Here is a 20993-nt window from a genome sequence, read left to right on the forward strand (position 1 = left end):
GAATTCGGACTGTAATTAATATAAACAGTTTGCTACAATGACTCTGGGCCACAATTGCCACACCCTCAAGTATCCATCATTGAACAGTTGATAACCTCAACAATAAATGAATTGTCTAAAATGAATAGACAATCGGTGTCACTAAGATGAGCATGAGTTCGCTTTTAAGTCTGGTTCCTCTCAAGATTTCTTCCTCATACCTCAGGGGAGTTTTTCTATTCTGCTGTTGCTACTGGATTGGATTGATCACTCGTGTTTAATGTATAGGGACCAATTTATTCATTTAAAAATGTATGTTCAGAATTATTAATTTCTGTAAATCTGCTTTGGGACAATATCTGGTTGAATATCAGATGATAAAGAGCTGAAAAGAGTCAAATTAAGGAAGTCTGATTAGGGCAAATAAGCATCTGATAAATGAAGAAGAAAGTAAGAATAAGGTTAAATAATGAAAAAAAATCAAACCTAAAGATAATCTGATGAATGAGGGTAAAGGCTAAACCAAGCACTGATCCTCTCCCCAGTGGATATGAGTGGTGGAGATGCTAGCGTATATAAACTGGAGCCTGAGCTGGAGAAAACAGCAGCACACACCGCAGAGGAGGCAGAGAGCGAGCGAGAGCGCAGGACGTCCCTTTCCAGACCTGGTTAGATCTCTCATCTCTGAACTTTCACCTCTCATGCCTCATTTCAGCAACTTTTAGTTTTAATCATTTAACATTTATTAGGTCAAAGACCAGTCTGATTCACTATGACTCCACTGTCCCTGTCGAGGAATCAGACTGATCTTTGACCTTGTTTCAGATAACAAAAAGGACACTTGATGCGTTTTAATGGTTTGTGTCTCTGTGTCCTAGTGTTAGCTGGAACATTACTCTTTGTCTTTGTGATGATTGTGCTGTATTTGTACTTGGCCTTTTTTTGTCAACTCTGTGTTAAGTGGGGGCACCCTGAGAGAAATATACTACTTACGATGTACACATTGATGTATACTTTCTTGTGTAAAGTAACACCAAACTAATGTTTTGAAAATACACACTTTGATCAAATCTAGAATAAAACCACATGATTGATATTAGTTTTGTAGTGTTTGAGAGTTGCTGTTATAAAGATAATGCTGTTTTATTTTATGTAAATTGTGTAAGATTTGTTATTTGCTAATAATTTTCTCCGGCACGTTTTTTTGACTGCAGTAAGAAGAACCTCAAGCTCAAACCAGCAGAGCTCAGATGAAAGCGGGTCAAAAGTCAAGGACAAATCTGCCGAGAAGGACAAGGACTCGAGCCAGAGCAGCAAATCGGCAGATTCTGGAGAGGAAGCAGATAAAGATTTTATTTTTATATAACATCAGAGAGAGAGATCACATCACTTTCTGTTTTCGCCTGTTTTAGGAATCAAGACTGTTAACAGTACTTATGCATTCTTCTTGGATACACAAGTGTGTGTTTGTGTGTAAGTGTGTGTGTTCATAATACACACTTCTTCAATTCTTCCATAACCTCTGATCTGGTGTCTTCACCCCGGACAGGAAAGATTTTGCCGTATGACGTGTCTTGTGTTAATATCCTCCTCACTATTTTGCTAATTAGGGCTGAAACACTGTTAAAGCTTTGAACGATCTCTCATTTCTGCACCGACACTAGGGGGCGATTTTCTCCTGCCCTTGTGCCTTAGAGCTCCACTATACTGTGATCAGACCAAGCAGGACACTGACGGCTTCTCTCATACTATGTGCATGTTTAATTATCCTTTCAACAAAACAAACATAATAAGTACAAAAGATTTCTCAGTTTTGTGTGTGTGTGTGTATGTATGTGTTTGTCAGGACTTTTTCGTCTGTGGTTTATGATGAATAGATCAGACTCCACATACTGTAAGAGATCAGATTAAACATTTGTGTCCTGCTTTTTAGTCATAATGCATGTTTGTCGTGTATCTGCCTGCTGTTTCTCAGACAACATTTTTAAGAAATACAGGAAAACTGATCTAAGATTACACATGGTAGATCTGACTTTAGCTGTGACTTGAGTTCACATCTAAGATCAAATACTTCCTGAATTATTCATCTTAAATTAGAATTAGACTTCTCCCTTTTTTGACCCAAAATCAGATTTGGGATCGTATCCATCTCTATAATTCAACTTATATGGTGTTTAATCCTTTGTTTTTCTCTGGTCAATTGTGGTCTGGCAATAGGCACATTCAGTTCAAGGTGATCTGGGATCAGACTACTACTGCAGTTTGTTGATTAAGTTCAGACCAGTTTAATGATGAATAATTCATCTAGGCTCAGACTTGGATTTATTTATGGTGATTTTCTTTCATTTAAAAAAGATGATCATTGATCAGATTGGATATATTTTTAAGATTTAAGATTCTATATTCTGTTTATGATCGTATGAGATTGTTTCCTGTATTTATTCTTCTGTGCATTAACATTAATCTGATATAGGGATGAGTGATTTCTCTATTTGCAATGAGTTAAGATCAGACTAAGAATTAATTTTGATCAAAATAAAAAAAAAACTGAGTATAGTAATGAGTGAACAAACTCTCCTGGCTGTTAATAATCCTGTAAAACCAGGCTTTCCTTTTTATTATAATCCTAGATCCAGACTTCTTTTTCTTTTTCTGCCACATATCACATCTTTCACAGCGATCTGTTTATCACTTCTTTCTCTTCCAATCTTTCGTGTGTGTGTGTGTGTGTGTGTATTTACACATACACTGTCAGGTCTCAAGGTCTTACTCTACAACTAAGAACACAGTTACAGTAATTTAATTTTGTATTAAATTAAATTAACAAGAAAATTCTTAAACACGAACAAATGTAGCTCCTATGATGAGTTCCAATGTGAGCTGTGAACATGCAGAAAATGTTATTTAAATACATTCAAATGTAATAAGAAAAAATTGAAAGTAGATTTTTGTCATACACACCAGGTTTCTTTTTTAATTTTCATGAACATCAAGCAAGAAATCTGAACATAAAGCATCTGAAAAATGACAAAAAGAAAATCACTTTGTGGAGAAAAAATAATAATAGTCGAGATTTCGAAAGTTTTGCACTCTGTGTTTCAAGAAGGAACGGCTGACCACGCATAAATGTTGATGTTTCATCTGCACTTCAGTACATTTCCAGACTCGTGTTAATAAAATATTTTTTTAATAAGGACACTTTTCAAGTGCTTTATTTTTCACAATTGTTTTTTTTTATTTTATTTTTTTTAAGAAATTGTGGTTTTGATTGTTCCTGGTGTATTTAAAGGTTTAATTTAATACCCACGATTAAAGGTATTAAAGCACATTCAACTCAAAAAGAGTTGGTGCTTTCATCATTTTTTTTTTTTTTTTTTTTTACAGCAGGCTTTCCTTGTCCTGTAAGATGTACATGTTGTTGATATGAATGATTTGATATTTTTTTTTCCTGAATGGTTTAAGATGAACTGATTGTTGTATGTATGCTGATCAGTGTTAATATATAATGTATCATGTGATCTTTTTAAAATCAGCTCTTTTTTTTCATGACAGTATTTTGATCTCGTTTGAACTAATGTTTCACTCGTGCTCTCTGTAGTTTGTGGACGTTTGATTTTGCGGACACGTTTCTATCGATCGGATTAAAACTGATTTTACACATTTGTGGTGTAGTGTGTTTATTACTGAAGTTTATGCAGCCTACTTATAGGTCCCCTGGTGGTCTAGTGGTTAAGATGCAGCGCTCCCACCGCTGCGACCCGGGTTCGATTCCCGTTCAGGGAACCATCCCCAGCCACTCTTAGTGCTGGTCCCAAGCCCGGATAAATTGGGGAGGGTTGCGTTAGGAAGGGCATCCAGCGTAAAACATGTGCCAAATCAAACGTGCGGAGGATCCGCTGTGGCGACCCCTAACGGGAGAAGCCGAAAAGAAACTTTTTATGCAGCCTACTTATATCAGCTTCCTGTGTTATTTTGATCTTGACATATTTTCATCAATTAGATGGAGCTAAAAGTACAGCCTCAGCGAAAAGCTATATGGACAAAAGTATTGGGCCATTAAACATTTTTTTTACTGCCATATGTGGTTGTTATTGCAGTAGTTGAAGCAACCAATTATATGCGATGTCTTTGGATGCAGTAGCATTGCATTTGCCCGTCACTTCAACTAGGAGACCCAAACCTATGCTATGCCAGCTCCATGAATATGTGCTTTACATGATTTGTAGTGGATGATCATTAATGGCCTTCTACAGAGCTCTGACCTCACCCCTGTAAAACACCCTTGGGATAATTGGAACACTGACTGCACACCAGGCCTCCTCATCCTACATTAGTACCTGACTTTACTAACACACCTGTAGCTGAATGAGTTCAAATCTTCACAAGCACATTTAAATCTAACATGAATTGTATGGCCAGGTGTCCAAACACATTTGTCCTTGTAGTGTAATTCAATCAGTCAATCAATCAAACAATTATTTATAAAACACCTTTTATATTGAGCCTTTAACAAAGTCATTTACAATAAAAAAAAGTACTACTGTGTTTCCCTGAAAATAAGACCGGGTTTTGTATTAATCTTTGCTCCAAAAGATGCGGCTTATTTTAGGGGGATGTCATATTTTCATATACAACAATCTACCAGTACACTTTTATGTATGGTACAAAAATCTATATCACCCACTTCATATTGCTCTCATTATCATCATGAAATATGAAGATTTATAAACTCAACCTGATCCATCCTGTACTCTGATTGGTCATCTGTTTACCGTGCCACTCAAACAAAGGCACCCACTTGGGTATTTCCAAATACTTACAGTAATTATAATCTATATCATTAGTATTATATTAATAATATATTACTATAATTATTATTATAAAATATGAATATTATATTAAATGAATATTATCATACAGTGGCGGGCTGTGCATTTGGTACCTGGGCCTTCAGTGGGGACGTACCCAACTTAATCCACCTTTTAATACCACCACTATCACGTCGCAAATATAGAAACCATCAATACTATACAAAAACGCAATATACCAACGTGTGTCATTACAGAGAGACATTTCACATATGGAGGGTGAATACCATTTTACTAAAGCAAGAAACCTCGACACTACAACCGCAACTGTGCACCTACATCATCTGGAGCAGTTCAGAATCAATATTTGTCTAATAACATGACAAAAACATTTGATAAAATACAACCTACTGACCAGAGATGCAGACTCATAATTTGCACCGCTCCTCAGAGGCTGTAAGCCAGTGGTACCGCTCGTATTCGCTGGTCTGACCTCTTCTCACGATGTCTAGCTTTTCTGGAAAATTATTTTTACGTATGTCCGAGACCAAATAAATTTCTCTTCCTCCGTAGGCATAAAAAAGTCTAACTCAGATGTATTCATATTTGCAGAGCTACAGGTGTGTTTTACCGGTCAAACTTTTCGTTCTAGCTAGCTGGCCCTGTGAGGCGAATTTAAAATCTGATTGGTTAAAGAAACAGAGCTATTTCTTAAAGAGACTATGGTAAAAAGCCAGCAGAACAGACTTTGAAGGCCCTGGGCAGATTAGATTGACATGGCAGCAGATAGAGGCTGAAATCTGATTGGACAAAAAAAATCTAACATCCACATACACCTACTGGAAGCAGTGCAGCCAAGAGAAACACTACAAGATGAAGAGAATAAACTGTTGGGAATAAATTAATACAATTTCATGGAACAAATATTAGAATTTAGGGTGTAAATGTAGGTCAGTGCTTCTGATAGCGTTTAGGCCAGCAGAGAAGTCTTTGCTGGCCCTGACCACCTTCCACTGTTATCATATTATATTAATATTTTATAAATCAATACATCATCGTGTGCTGCAACAGTACAGTAATTAAGTACAGGCGATCTTAACTAGGGCTTTATTTTTATATTATTATTATTATTATTATTTCAATATTATTATACCCCAAAAATATAATAATATTTAAATAATAATAATAATAATGATAATAATAATAATCTAAAAATAAAGCCCTAGTTAAATGAGATTCCAGAAACTGTTTTACAGGTAATTTTAGGAGAGGTTCCAAAACTTTGTGTGCTTGTGTATAGACACGCCACTGTATGTGGAGTGAGTAATTAGTGTTTTATTGTCATCACAGTCTGGGAGTCATAGGCAAAGGAGGTGTATTCTCTCTCTCCGTCCGTGTACCCCTATTAGAGTCCCTGCCAACTGGCGGACTCTCTGTACGTCTCTGTCTCTATCTCTTACCTCTCTTTCTTTTTTACTGTGGGCTTATTCTGGCCTGCAATGTGGGATTTATGTTTAAGTGTGGGCCATCAGTCACTAGCTGTCCAGTCAAGGGTACTTTACAAAAAACACTACAAGGCCAAGCAAAACACACACACACACCCACACACACACACAACACACACACACACACACACACACACACACACACACACACACACACACACACACACACACGCGCGCGCACACACACGCATACAGGGAACTGACACTAGATGGTGCCAAAGTGACACTGAACTCAACTCTAAACTTCACAGTGTGCAGGATAATTTTGTAACTATAAACAAAAAACAAAAAACAAACAATCAAACAAACAAAAGAAATACACATCTATCTATCTATCTATCTATCTATCTATCTATCTATCTATCTATCTATCTATCTATCTATCTATCTATCTATCTCAAATATATTGGGTCTGTTGTAAATAATGGATGACACACACACACACACACACACACACACACATACACACAAACATGCTGCCCTAGAGGGAGAAAAACATGAGAGAGAGATAGAGAGATAAAGGGAGAGAGAGAGAGAGAGAGAGAGAGAGAGAGAGAGAGAGAGAGAGAGAGAGAGAGAGAGAGAGAGAGAGAGAAAGAGAGAGAGAGGGGGGGGGGTGTAGATGGAGTTGTACAGTTAGTGGTTAGTTCACCCTCCCACTTTGTTCAGATTCTCGGTGGGTGAAACAGCAGTGTAATTCTCTTACTTCCTCCTCTATAGTTTATTATTTCCTCTCTGTAAAAAGAACAATTTCACCTCTGGACATGGACTGTGCTCTGGACCAACTGGATGCTGCAGGATTTCTATGCATCTGGCAACACTTTGATGCAGATGGTGAGAATATAAAGATTCTAAAAAATGTTTCTGAAAGAATTATTAAATGAATGAACTCTAGATGTTCTCTTGTGTGTTTCAGATAATGGCTACATTGAAGGGAACGAGCTAGATGCATTTTTTCGCCACCTTCTGATAAAACTGGGACCTGGGGTACGTTACAAAAATACTAAAATGAATCTTCTATTTTTATAAAGATAGTCAAGTGAAAGTTTTGACCACCTTTCCCTTTAGTTTATAGATTATTATACATTACAGAACTGATTTATTATTTTATTTTTTTTTACTTTTTATTTGTTACTACATAGTCTGCCAGTTTTTTGTACAAACATGCTCAAAATTTAACACCCCCTTTTGGCATGTTAAAATATTTTATTAATTATTTTATTAATCAGAATTAATGCAAGCTTTAACAACTTCAAACCCACAAATAGTATGATTTAAGAATAAATGAGAATCAGGAAAATGGCTCTTACACACCCTTAACCTGCAAAATGTACCTTTAACAGATGCTAAGAGAGTGTGTTGACCAGAAACAAACATTAAATACACTATATGGACAAACATTTGTGGACACCTACTCTAAGATTCGTATGTACTTTTTGAACTTTATATTACACATTTAGTCCCCATATAATGGTAATGACATCCACTCTATTGGAAAGATATCCCACTAGATTTTGGAGTGTGGTTGTGGAGATTTGTGCTCATTCTAGAGGATCAGTATCATCAGGTACTGATTGCAATTTAAGTGCAATCAGCTTTTAAATTCATCCCAAAGATGAATTATGGTTAAGAAGAAATCTCTATAACAGCCACTCAAGATATTCCAGTCCAACCCATGTAAACCATTTCTTAATGGAGCTGCATTTGTGCACAGGGGCATTGCCATGCTGGAACAGGTTTTAGTCTACTAATTTAAGGAAAAATGTAATGCTACTACATCATAAGACATCCTATATAATTGTGTGCCTTTAACTTTGTGGTAACTGTTTGGAAAAGCACAATATATGACTGGGAAAATCAGGTGTCCCAATACTTTTGTCATTATATTGTGTCTCGTTGATTCCGAAGTAGCCTATATAAAATAAGGGTGCACAAACATTTGTAGTCAGCTCTATCAAGATAAACAAAATGTTCATTATCTCAGCTCTACTGCTGCACAAACTCCTGCTGATGTTCTGATGATCTGATTTGGTGGAGCTGTTCTGAATTGATTAGATGAAATTATGATGATGTGTAATTGTGATGAGTTCGGCATGCGCTTTATTATTTGTATTTTTTAGTTTATAATTTAATTTTTGTCACTACATGAGTTCCCTGCATTAAACATGACACAGATCTGTTAAAAGATAAGCATGCTTCTTCACAGAAACGTATGGTTGAACTACAGGAAACAGGAAATATCAAATTAGAAAGACTTTGACACACACAAACACAGTCAAATATTCAATACATTCAAATGAGTAGGGTTTTATTATAAAAGTTAAAAAAAAATCCGTCAAAAATGAATATGTATAGTCCTTAATAAATGTGCATAATATATAATATAAGGGTACATTGCCAATAAAAAATCATATAATGTAACATTACCATGACAACCCCCTGTTTGACACTAGCATTATCTAGGTTATGCAATCTAAAATTGCAGCTTGGCTCAAGTTTACAGGTTCCAGAGCATAAATGTCTGATCTTCAACATGACTGGTCTAAAGTAATGATGTTTATTTAGTTTATCATGTGCATAGTCTCAACCACATTAGTACTGACAGTGTATTCATAAAAAATAGAAATTTGGCAAAACATTTTAATCAACAAATAACAAATATATAAGAAAAGAAGCAGGTATATAATTATTCAGATATTGTGGTAGATAAACATTTGTTGGTGTTATATATTTTGTGTGAGTGTGTGTGTGTGTGTGTGTGTGTGTGTATGTGTGTGTGTATGTGTGTGTGTGTGTGTGTGTGTGTGTGTGTGTGTGTGTGTGTGTGTGTGTGTGTGTGTGTGTGGGCAAACAGGCTACCAGTGGTCATAGTAACCAGCTTGTTTTTCTCTTTGCTTCTCTAGGATAAGATAACAGAGGAGAAGGTGCAGCAGCTGAAGGCCAGGTTCATGTCTGCCTACGATGTTACAGCTGATGGTCGCCTGCAGATTCAGGAAGTGAGACCCTAATCAACAATTCTTTATATATTATGAGACTGAAGCAAAACTCAGCCGGATGATTAGCTTCAGAATTGTTCAGTGAGAGACAGAAAGTTTATTATGAAATAGGTTTTTGCCCTCTAGCTTTGACTTATACATCAGCATATGATGTGGAATGCACCACCAATCTGTCACTGCTGGGCCCCTAACCATCAACTGCTCATTTAAAAAAAAAAAAAAAGTGTGTTGTAAACCTGGATAAAAGCATCTACAATATTCCATTAATAAAATGTCAAGTTTTTAGTAAACCTGCCAGTCCACAAATAATGATAGTTTGGACACATTTGTATTTTAAACATGCTACTTCAGAAAGAATACTATTTTAAATATTTCTTAGTTTTTATGGTAATGTGCTATTTAAGGAATAATAATTGCTTTTTTTATATATAAATTAATTTATGTATTTTTGGTTAGACCACTAGTCTACCAATCATTAAATCATTATTTAGCAGATTTGTGATTTTACAACAGGTCTGACAGATACATTCATAGTGTTTAAGTCATTGTGGTAGTCAACAAATTCTGGGATTTTTTGCACATTTGTTAGTTTTTTTAGTAGTACATCATCTTGTTTATTGTTTAAGATTTGTATCTTCTAATCTCCTGCATGGTAGAATGTAGAGTGGTAATTTACTTCCAAAAATAATTATCAGCTGCCATAGTGGCAAACGTGTTTTGGGGGTAGGAACTACTGTAGCTGTGTATATATTCAAATCAGAAACACTACTTATCTAACAAAACTAAAATTTTAATAACTCGACTAGTTGTGCAGGTAGCTAACTACAAGCATGCACCAGAGTAGGATTTCTGTAGAACAAAATATGGATTTTGGGTTGGTTTTTAAACCTTATTTAGAAAACCCCCACATCATATTAGCCTTATTCACCTGGATAAGTTGAGTGCACCATTGGAAATCTTAAAGCATGCACACTCAGCTGTTGAAGGTCAAGCGGAAACTGCTTGCATGGTCATGTTTCAGAAGGTCTTTATGGCTCCTAAAAGGAAGAAAGGACTAGTTTTGTATTCATGATGTAGCACAGAGTTGATCATGATCCAAGTGATTTCTGTAACGGAGCCAAAGAGACAAAAGTTGACATTTATTTCATACTCGGTTGTGCATGCCAGTGGCAATCACAATCACAAGTATTATTGTCCTTTACTTAAAAGAAGACATCATCTAATCTTATGTGGAATCTGGTCAAGTTGTGGTTGTTCCTTAAGAATCTTAGTTACAGTTGCCAAGCAATAGGACATGAATGCAAAAGAAAAAAAATTTGTATTCACTGAAGGAAAGGAGTGAGTCATCGTGTAGGATGGTGGTATTAAGAAAAAGAAGGAAAAAATATTAATCACAGAGGCTGTTGTTGTACCAAAATAGCAAAAATAATTGAAAGTTCAGTGAACCAGGGGCAATAATAACAATTTTGTGACTTTCTATCTTCTTATTTTATCTGTCCATTATCCTCTGAGAAGATCAGAACCATCCATCATTTAAACATTAAAAGCTTTTTAAATCTAAGTATAAACAATGGCCAGAAAAAAAAACAAAGGCACTAGAGGAAGCGATATGGCCTCGGGGCAACCTCCTGAATAGATTTCTAAGGCATTAACCTTTATATTATCTTCTCCATGTGTTGTGGTCTGCTCTAGCTCGCCAATATGATCCTACCAGAAGAAGAGAACTTTCTGTTGTTGTTCCACCGTGAGTCTCTTCTGGACAACAGCGTAGAGTTTATGAAGGTCCCCCATCATCATTATAATCATTATGACGCTTTCACATTTTAAAAAAAATATTTTATCTTATGGATAAATCGGGTTGCTTTTTCTCTTAACAGATCTGGAGAAAGTATGATGCAGACAGCAGTGGATATATTTCTGCAGCTGAGCTGAGGGTAAGAAAAGGCACAAACCTAATCACAGTAACATTGACCTTTATTTATTTGATGGGGAATTTTATCTAATGTGACATTCAAGTGAGGCAGATTCCAAACAATGCATGGTTTGTGGTTTAAAAAATGTAGGTTTTAGTGGATAAGTAAATATTATAAAGAGCTTTCTGAAGAGCATTTTAGATCATTCATGGTAGAGGAATTCTTAACCTGAGAATTTTGCTGCTGAGTAGTTCAGTATTCGGTCGTCTCTCGATTTATCGCGGTTTCGAATCTCGCGGCCCCACTTTACTTTTGGATTTGTTTTTGCATTGCATTGTGCTTGTTTACATATACTCTCGGTTATAGTTTTATATAGTTCTCGTTGCACAGTACTGTATATTCAGAGCATAGAGTAGGTTTACTGGTCAGTGCTATCTTGTGCTATGTGTATTGTCCCACACTGTCTTGTGTTGTCTTGTGTTGCCTGTCTGTCTGTACTGTTTGTCTGTCTGTCTGTACTGTTTTTCGTCTACACTGTTTGCGCAAGGTTGCACTTTATGCAGCTTTATGTTGTGTTGTAGCTCTATGTTATTTAGTGTAGCACCAGGGTTTTGGAGGAACGATGTCTCGTTTTTACTGTGTTCTGTGTACCACTGTGTATAGTAGAAATGAAAATAAAAGCCCTTGACTTGACTTGATTTTGAATTAAAACTCTACCACCACCTTGTTTCACACATACTAATTTGTTTTTCTCCACAACAAATTCACAAAAGTTCTATTTTTATTTTAAATACAGAATACAGATTGGGAAAACCTCAACCCAAAGAAGGTCTTTGGGGTACTATGTGGAACTCTATGTGTAGAGTTTGCTCCACTCTTTATGTTGTCCTGTGAGTGGTTTTACATTTACGCCTCTCCTTCGCGGGTCAAGTTCTCTTTCTTTGCCTTGACGTGTTTTTCTTCAAGGATTCCAAAGAATATTAAGTCACAGTTTGGTAACCTTTTGAGATCTTGCACATCGGTTAACACTAAATTGCATGTCAAATGATGTCAAACTCGTTTATTGAAATTTGATCAGTCACAACTTTCCAAGTTTGTACATTTTTCATTCCTGATACATGAATTTTGGTTTCTTCTCTGAATGAACTGATGGAGACTTGTGCTATCATTTAAACAATAAATTTGTTGAATAAGTTGGTAGATCAAGCCAATTAATATTATGGCCTAACTCAATAGTGCAAAACTTTTCAGGTTTTGGATAATTCAGTTTATTAATGATATCTAACACTAGTAATAATAATTCCTCTTACAGAATTTCCTGAAGGATCTCTTTCAACAGCACAAAAAGGAAGTGTCCTCTAACAAGCTGGACGAATACACAGATGCCATGGTAACGTTCCTTTTTTTTTTTTTCTTTGTCACCCACTAATCAATAGTCTCCAGGATATCAAGCTCTTAAAGCTAATTAATGTGATATGATAAGCATTGTAGAGCTTCTGTTTAGTCCTATCTGAAAATAAGGTCTGTTTTTATTGTCTGGCTTGTAAATAAAGAAAGATAAAGCCAATAATTCACTCTTTTTCCACGAATGTAGAGCTTTTAATAAATTCTCAAAGCGACCACCTACAGTGCTTTGAACAGACAACTCACAACGTGATGCACTGGCGCTTTTAAAGTGCAACATTTTCTCCCATACTCTTTTCTGTTGCTTGTTGACTGACATTTATTTCTAATTGATTTTAAAGCAATTACAATTTGCAGTGAGGTTTGTTGTTTAGACGTGTATGTTGAACAAGTACTTTGAAAAGCTGCTAGTTCGACAGATTCACATCCTGTGGCTTTTTATAATTCACTTCAGCAGACGTTGGTGACATGCAAGCCGGTAATTTTAGTCATTAATCCGTCAGCAATGTATGCTTTCACTCAAAGGGAGCCCATATATCTAAAAGTGGAATGACATGGAACAATGACCGTGAGGGCAAAGAGCAGAATGTCAGCTATAATTAAAAGAGATTAAAACCTATACTGGAATCATAGCCTTTTCATACATTATACAGACTCAAAGAACAGGCTTGATTAAAATATTCATTGTTAGTGTGTCTTTGTAATTAACGACTTTTTGTCAAGTCTTGAAATGCATAAACCAACGCTCCGCCAGACCTGTAATTCAACATGGTTTTAGTTCTTGCTTGGTTTTAGAGCTTGTTGGATTTGTGTTTGTTGGTTCAGTTGAGATCATTGCAACTCATGAACCTAGACAAAAAAATTATATTGTTTTATGTCATTGCCCTGTGCTGTAAGATGAAGCAACAGTCCACCATATTTTTCACTTTAACTTCAGTGGATCCACTGGGTCTTACCAGACCTGGACCTGGACTCTTAGAGGGCATAAACAATGTCTTATAAAATACACTTTAGTTTGCTTAAAAGTGGGTCAGAGTACATTAGGTAAAATTACTAAAGAAACTCAAGTACACTAGAGCCAAGTCCAAGCCATAATACTACCACCACCATGTTTTACAGATGATAATCTATAAGTGATTTAAAAGTCACACTGCTGTTGTGCTCTGTTTATGCTGGTCTATGACACATCCATACCTAAGTTCTTGATTAGTTAAAAAAAATTATAAGACTGAAAGTATTGTTTGTGTGGAAGTTGCTACGATACTCAATACACGCAAAATAATATCTTCCAGGGTCAGTTCAGTCATGGGCCGCAGGCAAAAATAATTTGCATTGTGATTTTTTTTTTCTGGCCCAAATACATTCATCATTTTATTTAAATTGCACAGTTTCAAACAGCTACCCCCAGGTACCTTACTACACCTAAGCTACACTTCTAGTAATTTCCCCAAGCTTTGACTTTTTGGTTGACACTGATTTTTTAGTATAACAATTTTTTGTTAAAAAAATGTTTTGACAAAAACAGACAGTATATTAGAATCAGCTTTATTTTGGATGTAAATAGTTTCTTGTCAAAGAATGGCTAATGATGCCAAGCAAAAACTGTAGAATCCAAATATGGATAATAATTGAATTTGGGTCACATTGCATAAAACAGGCAGTTTAGTTCTTAATTTATTAGATGCTAATTGATTATTATATACAATAAACTCAAGATAAAAGTACATGTATTTGCTGTGAGAAACACGAATTACTAAGACTACACCTCCTGATCTAATGTAATCCATCTCTGCTTCAACATCCATGAGCCTTGGTCTACGCCCCTGCTTTTTCATTCTGCAACAGATAACCACCAAAATTGTATTTTATTGCCATACCTGATGGATGTTGCAAAGATGATGGTGTGTCTGGCTCGAGTGTGTGTGTGTGTGTGTGTGTGTGTGTGTGTGTGTGTGTGTGTGTGTGTGTGTGTGTGTGTGTGTGTGTGTGTGTGTGTGTGTATGACCCAAGACCCTGTTTATGGGAAGACAATTTAATCTAAGACTAGAATAGACAGCAGCAGACATCACCTGATCACTCATTGTCTCTCTGCTCGGCAGGACGGATAAATGTATTCCAGTCTTGTGTTAGCTGCATGATAGTAATATGATGGAACATATAGTAGGGTCAAAAGGTTTACTGTGTTGTTCCTACTGTAATGTTTTATATCCATTTAAGGCAGGTCTTGATATTAGATGCAGAATTTTTGGAATATATTTCAATATTATTGTGTTAGATGTTTATTTTTTTTCTCTTTCTTTGTCTCTCTCTCTTCTGTTGCTTGGCAGATGAATATATTTGACAAGAACAAAGATGGCCGCTTGGATCTGAATGATTTAGCTAGGTAACACATGTTAATGTGCTTTTGTGGACAGATTAATGAGGTCGGTAAATAGAATACGGTAAACTATACAGTAGAAGCAGTTACTGCAACCAGGAATAAAAGCTTTGTCTCAAAACAGATGTGCCATGTCTAATTTGTTAAAATTAACAAATGACAAATGCAAAAATGTCCAAATCAGTAAAAATTCCATATTGAAAGTTCACAAAATATAGTTTTTAAGTCTTTTAAGCATTCAGTTCTATACTTATTTGCAAATTAATGGCTTGGAGACCATGTCTTCTTCACTGTTTGCGAAAGGCCACACCTTCTGCTATAATTGACATTGACAGGCACAGAGGTTACAACAAATTTTCTTTATAAAGGTAACATAAAGAGGCCACGCCTTCTTTAATGTGAATGATACACATAGGCCATACCTCTATAATAGCAAATGATAGCCACATCTCTTTTACTGTAATTGATACAAATGGCACACCTTTTACTGTCATTTATAGGTACATTGAACATCTTAAAGGGAACCAGCTAATACAGACACCCAACATCATACACTGAAACTGACAGGGCTAGTGACTAAAACTCCTTTGTTAAAGTCATGTAAAGGGGATGTGGTCCCTGTGTCTGTCAGTGTTGGTAAAGGAAGTGTGAACTTTGTGTCTGTCAGTCCTAGTTAAAAAGATAAAGTCCCTGTCCCTGTCATTCGCAGTGAAGGTGTGGTCTCTGTGTCAGACACAGTAAAGTGAGTGTGGCACAGATGCCTCAAAACTAGATCATAATTGTGTTTTTGATGGTGTTACTTTGGTCATTGTTGTTTGTCTTTCAGAATCCTGGCTTTACAGGAGAACTTCCTTTTGCAGTTTAAGATGGATGTAAGAATTCTTTCAGCCTCCTTTTTGTTATTATACTGATTGTGGTTTGATGAATGCACTTATCCTTTCTGTTACTTTTCCTCCTCCTCAGGCAAATACTCTAGTTGAAAGAAAACAAGACTTTGAAAAAATCTTTACTCATTACGATGTTGTAAGTTTCTTTGGCATGCTGTGTCTTTTCTGTCTAACTTTGCCCTTTATGGTGAGTAAACTAGACTGTTATGTATCAGATATACAAATATTTTTTTCACAGTTTGTTAATTTATGCCTGTTGTATTGGTGATCTTGCTGTGATTTACTTTTTCATTATATTTAATGGAATTTGCATTGGTTTTTAATTTGTGGTAACAATGTGAACATGATTGAGGACCCACCTAGTAACGTAATGTAATTAGGCTTCTTGCTGGAAGGAACGGCCCGTTTTTTGTCTTATAAATTACAAGAGAGGGAATTAGGTAGTGGTGTTGGTGAGGGGATGATTGTTTATAGCTGCTATAATGTAATTGACTGTGGAATGGAATTAACTTGTATCAGCAGACCTGTGACTCTTAAAGGATAGTGTTGCATATTAAAAGTTGTTCTTTTTAAAATAAAACTGTAATTATTTTCAAATTACTGTGGTGTAAGTTGCTATATTTTCTTTATTAAGTCAAAAAAAATTGCTGATTTATTGTTACAGAGTAAAACAGGTGCTCTTGAGGGACCTGAGGTGGACGGATTTGTCAAAGACATGATGGAGCTGGTTAGGGTGAGCTTGTTATTCATTACACCTGTGTGTGTGTGTGTGTGTGTGTGTGTGTGTGTGTGTGTGTGTGTGTGTGTGTGTGTGTGTGTGTGTGTGTGTGTGTGTGTGTGTGTGTGAATACTTAACAGTGGAACAGATTTGCAAGAGACACATTTAAATTTCCTTGCTCTCCACATTTAAATTTATTTAACAGACACTTTAATTCAATATCTCTGAGCTAAAGAGATTTATCTTTATCTAACGAGTTTATTTTTAACTTTAAAAAATTCCTGCTGTTTTAAACAAACAGTCTGTACGCAGAAATACAATAATGTTTTGTTTTTGCTTTTTTCCTCATGAGGAAAATAAGCAAAAACAAAACAAAACAAAACAAAAACGGATATACTAATTGGTAATGGATATAATAATATATTGTTAAAAATGCTGTAGAATTAAACACACTCTCGGGAACAGAAGCTCTTCATGAGAGAAACCTGCAAAAACAGGTCTTCAGTTCTACAAACCTCACTGGAACCACAATAGTTCAAAGATAATCTACAAACATTATTAGAAATTATAGGAAGGATATAAGAACCAAAAATTCATTAGAAGCATGTATTAAAGGCTTATTAAGCAGGATTTGGACGAATTTGGTATGATAAATATAAGTAAAAAGTTGAATAAGATTTTAACTATTGTATAAACATATACCCATAAACTTAAACTTCTTGAAAGTTCAATTTCACACAAAATCTGCATGCAATACACTTTTTTTAATACCTTTCTTTCTTTGTAATAAATTCTAATCTCAAGTATTAGCATGCTATCTAAAAGTATACTGGAATGGACAGGAGAGTTACCTGGATACACTGGGTGCTGGATGATTTGAGAGTGAGATAAAGCAGAGTGATGGGGGATGTGGTAGCTCTAACAAAATGACTAACAATTCAATACACAATTGAGCATTACAAACTGTTATATATATATATATATATATATATATATATATATATATATATATATATATATATATATATATATATATATATAATTTTTTTTATATAATGAAAGTGTTAAAAATGATGAACATCTTCTTACTCTTTCTACTTTCTCAGCCGAGTATCTCTGGACCGGAGCTGGACCAGCTCAGAGTTCTGCTGCTGCGTCATTGTGACATGAATAAAGATGGAAAGATTCAGAAGAATGAGCTGGCCCTGTGTTTAGGGGTGAAAATTAAACCCTAGTGTCTTAGATGGAGTTAATTACGCAACATCAATCTGTGGGAGTGTTTATTACAAAAATGTGTGCTTTTTTATAATCTGTTTAAATACCGTTACAGACACATGCTAATAATTTCATGTTTTAAACAGCGTTGTTCTGACATCACTGGTCCTGGGGTTCATTTAACATCAGTTTTCAGCAGATGCTATTATATCCAGGAGAAAATAACTGTATCACTCATTACTCACCTTTATTTTGTGTTTGTGTGTAAGTGTGTGTGTGTGTGTGTGTGTGTGTGTGTGTGTGTGTGTGTGTGTGTGTGTGTGTGTGTGTGCGTGTGAGTGCATGCGTGTGTGTCAGCACAAAGCTGCACAAACAAACAACAGCTGTATTCCGGAGCTTCTTCATTTTTGTTATGATAGCTACAGCATTCAGTTTAATAATAAATATGTTTCGGGCTTCAAATTGTTTATTTCTAAACAAGCTTATACAAACTCATTACCTGTAACCGTGTTATTTTTCCTCTCCTTTACACACATCCTAATTTGTCCAAATGTCACCACCTTTTTAATGATAACTAGCTGAATTTTTCACTTAGTTGATATTATTGTATTACTCCAGCAGCACATAGTTAATAATAATAGCTAGCTAACACTGAGCGTGTGTGTTAATAAAGATACAGGAGAGAGAGAGAGATTGAAACCTATAAAATACTTTTGTAGTACTATTTCAGCTCCTAATGAGAATCAACCTAATGGAATTGATCTGGATTTCATGGTCCCTTAACTACAGTTTAAGTCCAGGAACGGCTTAAGTTTCATTACTTGCCATGTGTTAATGCTAACAAAATAAATTAAAGTGAATATAATGCTTAAGTTAGCTGTGTTGTTCATACAAAATTCTGACTGATTTAACACAAAAGATTTTTTTTTTACAATTACCCATGCCAGATCTTCAATTCATTTAATTGCACACAGCAATGCTTAAACATCAATCAATAGCAATCAACAGCAAATCCCATCATTCTGTTCATTGTATGACGTTTCCATGACAGAAATAAAACATGATGGACAGATATGAGAATAAACATTAGAGAAGCCATGTAAGTGATGGTAAAAGTGTGATTATTAGCATGTGTCTGTACTGTAGTTTCAAAACATGTAGCGTTGTTAGCAGTTAGCAGTTAGCAGCAAGTGTTTGCATGTGCTGTGGTTTGAGCGCAGCCCTACATATTTAACTGTGTAGAATTTGTGCAACATATTTATTCTCGACATGCCCTGCCATTTATTTCTACACTGAGTGCACATTTAAAGAAGAGCAACACGTCTTGTTTTGCATGTTCTTTGAAGTGGTGTGATTTTGAATAAAGAAGGTTGTAGGTATAAAGTGACTCCTGTTTTATTTATTTATAATAATAATAATAAAAGAAATGTGTTGTGTTAAATAATATCCTAATATAAGCATTTTAATATATGTTTTAAACAAGATTAATGGCTTCTTCTTAATAGCTACAAGCTGTCCTAATCCTAAAATTGAGGTTTTCATACACTCTTAAGAAAAAGCGTTCTTCAAGAGTTCTTTAAAAGTTATTTTGGATAATACAAGGGATTTCAGGTTTAGTGAAAGGTTTTACAGTCTGTCTGCTGAAGCATTTAGCATCTTTTAAGGGTTTATTAAAAAAAAAAAAAAAAAAAAAAAAACTAAAAATAACTTGGAGTGATGTAATTGCAGGTCAACTGGAAGGAATTTGGAGGAATAAAAACCAGAAGATATCATAAATGAATAAAACAGTACTAAATAACTGTTAAACTGTTACTGTTAAAAAAGTGACTTTTGTTGTTTACATTTATAAAATTCTATTTGGAATCTGTAAATGAAGGAGGGTTAAAAGATGATAATGGTGGTGACAAAAATGATGATGATGATGATGATGATGATGATGATGATGATGATGATGATGATGATGATGGAGATGAAACAGTGAAGACAGCAAAGTAAAAGAGCAAAGGAATTTGACATAGAGGAAGAAGAAATAGAAGAGGATGTAGTTTTGTGTATAATGTGCAGAAACACTCGAGGCTGCAGGAAAAAAATCATCAAATTCATAATAAAACCATCACAAGCATCAAAAACATTCAAACAATTTAAAGACTGTTTATGATTGTTTATAATTTATAATCACCCCTCCTTGAACTGCCACCTTAAAGTGGTGGAGGGGTTTGAGTACCCGAATGACCCTAGGAGCTATGTTGTCCGGGGCTATATGCCCCTGGTAGGGTCTCCCAAGGCAAACAGGTCCTAGGCGACGGGTCAGACTAAAAGCGGTTCAAAAACCCTTATGAGAAAAAACAGACCAAGGACCGTGACGTCGCCCGGTATGGCGCAGCCGGGGCCCCACCCTGGAGCCAGGCCCGGGGTTGGGGCTCGTATGTGAGCACCTGGTGGCCGGGCCTTTCCCCACGGGGTCCGGCCGGGCTCAGCCCGAAGGAGCGACGTGGGGCCGCCTTCCCGTGGGCTCACCACCTGCAGGAGGGACCGTAAGGGGCCGGTGCTGAGAGGATCGGGCAGCAGTCGAAGGCGGGGGCCTCGACAACCCGATCCCTGGACACGGAAGCTAGCTCTAGGAACGTGGAATGTCACCTCGCTGGCGGGGAAGGAGCCTGAGATTGTGCGTGAGGTTGAGAGGTTCCGACTAGAGATAGTCGGGATCACCTCTACGCACGGCTTGGGCTCTGGAACCACACTCCTCGAGAGAGGATGGACTCTTCACCACTCTGAAGTTGCCCATGGTGAAAGGCGGCGGGCTGGTGTGGGTTTGCTTATAGCCCCCCAGCTCAGCCGCCATGTGTTGGAGTTTACCGCGGTGAATGAGAGGGTCGTTTCCCTGCGCCTACGGGTCGGGGATAGGTCTCTCACTGTCGTGTGTGCCTACGGGCCAAACGGCAGTGTAGAGTACCCGGCCTTCTTGGGATTTCTGGGAGGGGTGCTGGACAGTGCTCTGACTGGGGACGCCGTCGTTCTACTGGGAGACTTCAATTCCCACGTGGGCAGCGAAAGTGACACCTGGAGGGGCGTCATGGGGAGGAACAGCCCCCCTGATCTGAACCCGAGCGGTGTTCAGTTATTGGACTTCTGTGGTAGTTACAGTTTGTCCATAACGAACACCATGTTCAAGCATAAGGGTGTCCATCAGT

The 20993-nt window shown here is 36.5% G+C and overlaps 2 protein-coding genes across 7 annotated transcripts in view; both read left to right on the forward strand.

Moving 5' to 3' along the window:
• Window positions 1-3639, forward strand: part of LOC310741999 (F-actin-uncapping protein LRRC16A-like) — a 53224-nt gene extending 49585 nt beyond the window's left edge. For 4 of the 6 annotated variants that reach the window (XR_014538116.1, XR_014538117.1, XM_083570489.1 and 1 more), the window contains 2 exons: window positions 525-647; window positions 1194-3639. Coding sequence is in view for 4 of the 6 variants with exons in the window: in XM_083570489.1 (XP_083426615.1) it covers window positions 525-647; window positions 1194-1345 (275 nt within the window). In the remaining 2 variants the exon portion in view is untranslated. The remainder of the gene's footprint in view (window positions 1-524; window positions 648-1193) is intronic. The other 2 variants (XM_083570491.1, XM_083570492.1) reach the window with 1 other exon arrangement.
• Window positions 3640-6854: 3215 nt separating this feature from the next.
• On the forward strand, window positions 6855-19185 carry scgn (secretagogin, EF-hand calcium binding protein). The gene is made up of 11 exons (XM_083542841.1): window positions 6855-7126; window positions 7209-7279; window positions 9196-9288; window positions 10981-11070; window positions 11166-11222; window positions 12514-12591; window positions 14933-14988; window positions 15809-15854; window positions 15946-16005; window positions 16534-16602; window positions 17694-19185. The coding sequence occupies exons 1-11, from the start codon at window positions 7057-7059 to the stop codon at window positions 17820-17822; spliced, it is 819 nt and encodes a 272-aa protein (XP_083398967.1). The 5' UTR covers window positions 6855-7056; the 3' UTR covers window positions 17823-19185.
• Window positions 19186-20993: the final 1808 nt, after the last annotated feature.

Source organism: Silurus aristotelis (genome assembly GCF_946808225.1).
Source record: "Silurus aristotelis genome assembly, chromosome: 1".
In the NCBI taxonomy this organism is placed as follows: Eukaryota; Metazoa; Chordata; class Actinopteri; order Siluriformes; family Siluridae; genus Silurus; species Silurus aristotelis.

Bases quoted from the DNA above. Each gene is read 5' to 3' on its own strand.
- scgn (XM_083542841.1), top strand. From the start codon at position 7,057: ATGGACTGTGCTCTGGACCAACTGGATGCTGCAGGATTTCTATGCATC. The intron at 11,223-12,513 runs GTAAGAAAAGGC...TTCCTCTTACAG, and splicing joins TTTCTGCAGCTGAGCTGAGG to AATTTCCTGAAGGATCTCTT. The intron at 15,855-15,945 runs GTAAGAATTCTT...CCTCCTCCTCAG, and splicing joins TTTTGCAGTTTAAGATGGAT to GCAAATACTCTAGTTGAAAG.